This window comes from Callionymus lyra, chromosome 16 (genome assembly GCF_982586985.1).
Source record: "Callionymus lyra chromosome 16, fCalLyr1.hap1.1, whole genome shotgun sequence".
Classification (NCBI taxonomy): domain Eukaryota; kingdom Metazoa; phylum Chordata; class Actinopteri; order Syngnathiformes; family Callionymidae; genus Callionymus; species Callionymus lyra.
In genome coordinates, this window is record NC_141833.1 from 1429677 (window position 1) to 1438142 (window position 8466).

General features: G+C 38.9%; 1 protein-coding gene across 1 annotated transcript in view; it reads right to left on the minus strand.

Annotated features, from left to right (window-relative positions):
* LOC148063171 (cadherin-12-like) overlaps positions 1-8196 on the minus strand; it is a 47201-nt gene extending 39005 nt beyond the window's left edge. The window contains exon 1 of the mRNA XM_087810543.1: positions 7685-8196. Within this exon, the coding sequence (XP_087666669.1) occupies positions 7685-8080 (396 nt within the window). The 5' untranslated portion in view covers positions 8081-8196. The remainder of the gene's footprint in view (positions 1-7684) is intronic.
* Between the last annotated feature and the right edge of the window lie 270 nt (positions 8197-8466).

Here is an 8466-nt window from a genome sequence, read left to right on the forward strand (position 1 = left end):
ACCTAACCCCACACTTAGTATGAGCATGCTGTTTTCTTGAAAGATTGTGACACCCATATTTACTGTTTGGTGTTCTGAGCAGTAATCTAAAGATTCATTGAGCTGCTTGCGTCAACTGACAAGAACACAATGATTTGAATTAATGGATGAATGAATTTAACTTGAACTTTATTTGCTTTATTACTTACAAGCTCATTCTCCATGCTTCAAATATGTGTTAAATTCACCTTTACAATTATACATTTAGTGCTGTTTTAATACTGGAGCATGGGAACTATTGATCGGTGTTTGAATAAACTACCTTAAGGAAACTATCAACAGTTTGTGATGAAAAAAAAGCAAATTATTGTTAAAAGAAGGGTGCCATAATAAGTCACACAGAACATGTCACTCCACCTATATCCTCCAAAACCCACTCAAGGTTTCTGAGCTCAAAGCTCTCACTTTACCTATAAAACAAGCTCCACTGACGATATTCAAGCTGTGGGCCCCCATGCAAGATAAATCCAGCACCAAGCCCTTACTATTGTACATGAACATTCTGGGAGCTTGCACGCCTATGCTGTTTCACCAGTTGAGTACAAAATAACTGAACATTGAAGACACTTATGATCGCTGCAATTTCATTTTCAAATTTCTAACCTCTAATGTTTCTAACATTTTTGTCCAATTTTTCAAGTATTTCTCTTTCTAAATGGTAGGTTTTAAACACTTCACTATCATCAATGAACTAGTTTTTATTGATTTTGCAATGTTCTATAATTGTTGTTTCATTTGATGTTGTTTTTTAATTTATTTATTATTATTAATGGGTTTTTTATTGATACTTGTCAGATATATTTGGTGCGTTGTGCTAATAATATGTTTTAGATTACTTGAGTTTAGATAGACTTTATTAATCCCTCTTGAGATCTCTTTCGGGAAATTAGGTTGTAGTTCACAGTAAGTTCCATAAATACAGAACAAGAACAAATTGAAAACTAAGTGCAAGTATAAAGAAAAAAGCCACTCCTCTTGGATACATTCCCACCCCAACAGACCACTGCATAGAACAGGACACTGGCCACCACATGCTGGTAGAACATGCAGAGGAGCTTCCTGCAGATGTTAAATGATCGGAGCCTCCTCAGAAAGTACAGTTTACTCTGGAACTTTTTATACACATCTTCTGTGTTGCATGACCAGTCCAGTTTACTGTCCAGCCACACACCGAGGTACTTATAGTTGTAAACTACCTCTGCCTCGTCGCCTATGATAGACACTGGACATAGCTTTGTCCCGGATCTTCCAAAGTCCAAGACCAGCTCCTTGGTCTTTGAGGTGTTCAGCTGCAACTGGTTCCTCTCACTCCAGTCCACAAAGTCACGTATCAGACTCCTGTACTCGTCCTCGCTGTTGTCCCTGATGCATCCAACAATAGCAGTGTCATCAGCATACTTCTAGAGTTGTAGCAGAAGTCAGAAGTCTGAGGTGTAGATGGTGAAGAGGAGAGGGGCCAGTACTACCCCCTGAGGTGCTCCTGTACTGCATACCACAGTGTCAGACGTGATGTCCTTCAGCCGGCTGTTTGCGGTCGATCAGTGAGATAGTCCTGCAGCAGAGTGGGCTGGATGATGTTGAAGGAACTTGATAAATCCAGGAACAGCATTCTCAGTGAGCCGCTTCTTTTATCCTTCTTTTTTTACTTTATTTTTGAGTTTATCCTGAGTGAGCTCAAACATCTTTGGTCAACATTTATTTTCTTCTCCTGAGAATACAAATTAGAACCTAAGGCCAAAAAGCATCAGAGGAGTGCTGGAGATTTAAAAGAGTGGATTTACAATTCATTCCCTTTCACAAGTAAGTAAGTAAGTAATTTTTTTGAAAAATGCCTTTTGCAGACCAGGGTCACAACAAAAAAATGTAGTTATTGTGCTAATGTTAGACTGCATGGTAATTAGACTTCTGTATGTCCAAAATAAACATCTTGTAAGAGGGTGTCCACATGTGCACTAGGCACCAGGACACTCTAGGCCGCAGTTCAACGAGTGACATTGTAAATGTGTTACTGGACTGGTGGACTTATATGTCTTGGATTGGGTAATGGGAGTGGTGGAGCTCTCAACCAGACACCACCTGGTGGTGAGTTGTTGGGGGAAGACGCCAGCTAGACCCGGCGGACTAAAAGGGTTAGTCGGCTAGGAATGTCTGTCATAGTGTCCTGTCAGAATGAGCTTTAACTCCAGCAACAAGAAAAGCTTCAACCATGTCCTGGGAAGGTAGGTCACATAGAATCAGAATGAGCCATGCCTTAATTGTTGAAGCGGCTGATGGCCATAAAGTAGCTGTTGTCTTTTGTGGCGCTAATACCAGAACCCATTGGTGGATCAGAAAGGAGTATGAAGCGTGAAGTTGAAGAAAGAGGTCTATGGCCTGATGGAATTATGAGCTTCAGGTGTCAGGAGTTTGGTGGGGCCATAGAGAAAGACTTTTAGCGATTTTAGTATTGTCCTACGATGATATGCAAAAACTGTTCACTTGCATAGTTTATGATCATAAAGTGACAGGATTGAGGCTCTAAATCAACTGCATCAGACCACCTTGAACAACACACCTAGTTTTACCACCGTTGCCAAATATTTGAACCATGCTGATCGAAGGACTGTCCTACCTAAATTCCACCAGCGCGAAGTAAGAGATACACAGAACCTATGGCATCCAGGCCATCGCAGACTACACAGCCATGCCATGGAGCTGGGAGAAATACACTTTCTGCTCTTCAGTTAAAGGATTTCTTCACAGACATCATCACATCGCGCTTAATAGTCCCCACCATCATACATGTGCCGAAAAGTCATCCTTGTCCATCATCAATGACTAACCCAGTGGGTATCATGAAATGTTTTGAACAACTAGTCATGTCCTACATCAAATCCACCCTCCCCTCCACCCTGTACCCCTTTCAGTTTTCATGCTTAGCAAAGCATTCCACAGAGGATACAATCTGCTTGGCTCTCCACCCACCCTAACCTATATAAAGTACTCACATGTTACAATTTGGTTAATAGACTTCAGTTCACCATTTAACAACCCAATTTTACAGCACAGCATTTTATCTGTTTACTGTGCAGGCTGAGTCTTTGCACCTCTTGTGCAAAAGGCTGCCGACTTCCTCTGTGGGAGATCACATTTAGTAAAGGTCGGTAACAAAAACTCACTTGAGGAGCTTCTACGCCACACCCAACACCTGCCAGTGACCATCGATGGTGGTGCACTGGAAAGAGTAAGCAGCACAAAATGTATAACTGACAAAGAAGGCCTTGTCTATACCTCTTGCAGAAACTCAAGCGAGCAAGTGCTTCACCAGCCATCATGACCATATTCTACAGAAGAACCATTTGATCATTCTCTCCAGCTGCATAATGGTATGGGGGTGAAAGCCGCGCTGGCTAGAACAGGAAAACCCTGTGCCCATAGTGAAGACAACTAGTAAAACCACTGGTGCACCACTGCCCACCCTTGAAGACATATACACTACCCACCTCACCAGAAAAGCTACAATTGCGACTTAGACAAGCCACCCTACACCAGTGGTGGACTGTCAGGGCCAGCAAGGCCTTCTCTGTTGGCCTAAACACTATCAGATCACTATCATGATTTCCAATAGTCTTTCTCTTCATTTCATAGCTTTTCTCTTGGTTGCGCTGCTTCCACTAGTGTATGTTTATTTTAGAGCTTTTATCCAATCATATTTCAGCCATCATTTGTTGCCAGGGTCAAAAATCTGCCTCGACGCCTTCAGAATCGACAGTGCTGGCGTCTGTAGTTTAAATTCAGTGGCAATGACGCTGTTGCTTTAACCAATCAGAGTTCTAGTTGGCAACACCGAGGCCTTCTTGCAGGCGTCCTGTGACGTCAGCATTTTCACGTCCTTTGATTGGATGTTCAGAGAAATACTCGCGAACTCAAATATTTTGCGAGTGGATTTCATAACTTTTTTAACAATGTCTGACGGAGGAGAAGACATTGATTTGGTCGCACTTATGCTCACAAAACCATTTTCAAGACGGACTTTTCCAGAAAAACTGGACATTGTGAAGAACGGTCGGCAGACTCCGAAGCTAGCAAGTCTGTCCAGCAGGGAAGAGGTTTGTCGCCACTTTCAAGTCACAACTACGAGCGATGACCATCGAGGAAAGAAAGAAAGGATGGACTTAGCTTACAAATAATCAGTAGTTTTGGTGAGTAATGCATTTTATTTAAACGTTTTAATATTTTTGTCATGTAATGAGATTAATATTGATGTTTCTGCTAGAGATGATGTATGTATGGCAGCTGTGGCTACAGTGAAAAGAGACTTGTTCAATTGTCCTAATTGGGTTTCTTGCTTTAGTATTGTTTAGTAGTTTAATTTAGTAATGACATTCTTTCTTGCTACCTTTCTGTGATGCGACACCTGTTATACTGCATTTCTTTGTAATATTGATGGTTTCTATCCTCCTGCCCTTTGGAAGGTGTTACAGATCCTATACCAGCAGACTATCCAACAGTTTTAAGATTACCTTTTGTTTTTTTCACCGCAATTATTTCCTGCAAAAGATCCACATGTCTCGCCCGTTAATATTTGTCCTGTCTTGTCTAAGCACTTGTATATTTGAAACATAATTATGAATCCTTGGTATAGTACCTGAGTTAATAAGAATATTTATATTTGTAAAGCACCTTTTGCGGACCGTGGTCCAAAGGGCTTAAAAACAAAACACTACATATAAAATACATATAAATTAAAAAACTTTAAAAGGTCAGGACAACACTGTAACAAACCGGAAGTTGTGCATAGAACCATGTCCAGATCATGTTAAGGTTATTGACAATGAAGCTAACTTTCACTGTATGGACCATCGTTGCTAACCAGTTACCTAGTAGTATTATTCTTAAATACATTAATCAGTGCTAGCAGTAAGCCTATTTGCTCGCGCCGTTTGACTCTAACAACTAGTATTTTGGTTTCAGTATATTTTTTATTTTGCAGCACTTTTAATTTCTAATGAAAAACAATTTAAAGTTATTAAAAATATAATTTCCTTTTTGTTGATTTCAACTGACACACCTAGTTATGCCTAATGATGGACTATTGAAATTACTGATGAGTTAAATTAGGAGGAAAACTGGAAAAAAATAATTTTCTGTTTAAGTGGTGGGCCTCCCGATTCTACGAATGACTCCGAGAAAAAAACGATATGCTTTCTTCCCACTGCATTTCCAAAGTTTCTTTCAGCCAAATAGATAGTTTAGGCTCCTTTTTATAAAACTAATATTTTCTAATTATTTCCCAAAAAACGTTTTCTTACAAATGAAGATCCCTTAGAGTGTCTGGCCTTCAATAAATGTGTATCAACATGATACACAGTATATCTAAAAGCTCCAAAGCTCGCTGGAATTTTCTACAACTCCCTCTGTACAGTTCTTTTTTGAAATGTTAACTACCGCAAGGAGACCACCAACAGTATTTTGTATTTAACATCATGAAAAAGCTTTGATGGATACCTGCTTGTTTTGTATTATAATCTATTGTCCGTGAAGGTTATTTCCTGGTGACTCATCATGTATGGGCATAAAAAGATTTTGATATTTAATCATATCTTTCTCTTTGTATTGCTGCATGTCCAAAAAAAAAAAAGTAACTATTAAAGTATTACATGATCTGACTGGAAATGCAACTACAACTTGGTATTGACCTCATTCTCTTTATCAAGGAACAACATTAAATGATGGTCACATCATGTATCAATCTACTCTCAGTGAAATCAGGTTATGATATTGAAAATACACTTTTAATTTCAATCTCTGTCTTAATAGGACCTGAATGTGAGTTTGTGTCCTTTACGATTTTGATAACTTTCATGCAGGTAAAATTCCGGAGGCTTAACCTCTAGGGACAATATCTCATATTGGTATAATTACAATGATGGTTCTCTGTTGTTCAGTGCTGAATTAATCACACATTCTATTTTTGAGCTCAAGCAGTTTTTTTCAATTGCAATGCAATATCAGCTGCAATATTGGCCTCGGAAAAAATAATTTTATTTCCTCCTGGAAGTGTTTTTGCAATATTGAGAACTGAGCTTGTATCACAAAGTAAAAATCACCATCAATCAAAGGAAACCCGAGTGAATAATTTACTGAATAAGACCGGGGCTCGGGATTCCTTTCACGCTAATATTAGCTTATCTTGACTTCTGTGGCATATTGGGCCCAACTTGACATGAATCTGTTTTGACACACAAAGAATTTCCTGTAAAACAAAGAACGTGGTCTCAAATCTGATTAACTGAAGCACCTCTGTTCCTTTGGACCAGGTGTGGTACTGTGCTTCATGCTGTTACACTAAAATTGGAGGTTTAGGGTCAGATAAAGTGTTCAACTTTGATTATGTTCTGTACGTTTTTCTAAGAACATACTAATGTTGAATCAATAGTGCTGTCCTTTTCCTCCACCCCCCTTTTAACAGGTGCTCCACAAAATTTTAACTTCACATACCTTTTTTCTTTTACTTAAATTGCTTGTGTGTGTGTGTGGTGCAGTATAGTAGTTCTCTGTGTATGCACACCCAAGGTGTGTTGTGCCTAGTCATAAAGGCTAAACAGACATTATCCTGTTTAGTTAATATCCCACTGGTCATTCTCTGTATACCACAGCTTTTACAAATAAGGATAAGGATTTGAAATGGATAGTGAATATGAGACTGATGAAGCTTCATGAAGCATTGTCCTCATTCTTTGATCCTACTCCAAAGTCTTTGCTGTATAATATTTGGCTTTGCAAACCTTTATTAGAGCGCTTTCTACTGTACTTGAAAATGATAACACTGTTCCACGAAGCTTTGTTAGCAAATCCTAAGTAAAGATGTCTTGTTGAACAAAAGCTGACTTTAAAAGGTGGGAGAAAGAAAATATTTGCTATTTTGGTTGGGAAAAGGAATGTACATCTAAGAAACCGTGGCTTGGATAAGTGAATATAATTTGTTATAGTTCAATATATTTCTTTAGAATCTGATGAAGTTTCCGTTCACATTGCTCCACTCCTGGCAATACCTGGAAGAAAGGCCATCCTGCCACTTTTCAAATTTTACATGCATTGTCCATATTGCAAGCTGCCAAACTTAGACTTAGACTTAGACTTAGACTGCACTTTATTGATCCCTTTGAGATGACACTCTCAGGGAAATTTCTGTTTTCCAGTAACACAGAAGGAATAGAGAAAAACTAAAAACAGCACACAGAAGAGGACGATAGCAAACTTGCCCATGTTCGTTTGTCTGAAATGTCGCAAGCCAAGAACTATAAAGTAACAACTTCAAAAACATTGTCATGATGAGAGACTTACTGCTTCATGGAGAGGAAAACTTCAACATTTTAAACATGTGAGTAAGTCAGGAAAGTTGGTTTTTTACACAATTGCCCTTTAATATCTGAAAATTTGACTTTAAACCAGGTCTACCGCTGTCATTTTCTTTTGTCGTATTGAGCAACAACCCCACTAAGAAGCTTGTGTAATATTACATTAAAGAATTTTATTTTATAGTCTTTCATGGAAACTCTCTTTAATTGTTTCCAAATTGAAACGTAATCTAATTAGATTGTATACGATTGCTAAAATAAATGATGAAGTTTCCAAACCAATGTGTCTTTTGTGATTTACTTACCTTCCCAACATATTGTGGCTCAGAGCCCATATATTCCTCCAGGACAAAGAACTGGTTCCACACCCATCCTCTTTTCATGCGGTTGACCTTGGTACGCCAGTGTCTCCTTAATCTAAGCCTCTCCTCCATTGATACAACATCCTTTGCTCTTTTACCTCCTGTGCCTCCTCCGGATAACATTAGCCCATTTTTAGTTCTGTTCTTGACATGTAGAGGTGTTGGTGAAGCGTAGTCCAACAGCAAACATGTGCCCAGCAGAAGAAAAGTGACATATTCCCTTGTTGTCATCGGGGAGGATGGAAAAAGAAGAGCAGAAAAGGAGGAAAAACCTGAGGCAAATGTTTCTGTCCTGGTTGGATCTGGTGATGCATCCACAACTTGATATTCCTGTTGCATAAGGGAAAAAAATTGAAATTCTGGAAAGCTCCAATTCTTTGAGATTTGGTGGTCAAAACTTTGACTCAGGCATATTTTCTCTTGATAGGAAATCCTTGTTAGGGCATGTGTGAAGAGTTAAAAGATCTGGCTCCAGCATTCACCCCTGCTCTTTTAGTTGCTTCACCTGTAACAAAGCAAAGAGAAGAGACTTAAAAGACAAGTGAGGCACTTTGTATATGGTTCAATGACTCTCTGAATCTGTTAAAAAACTTACAAGAGAAGCAGACAAAATAAAGAACAGGTTGCAGGCTGACTGTGCTCAGAGCTCCAGGTAGCATCATTTAATTTACTTAATGATATTAAATGTGGGTTGGTTAAACTTTTTTCTATGACAGACAAAAGAA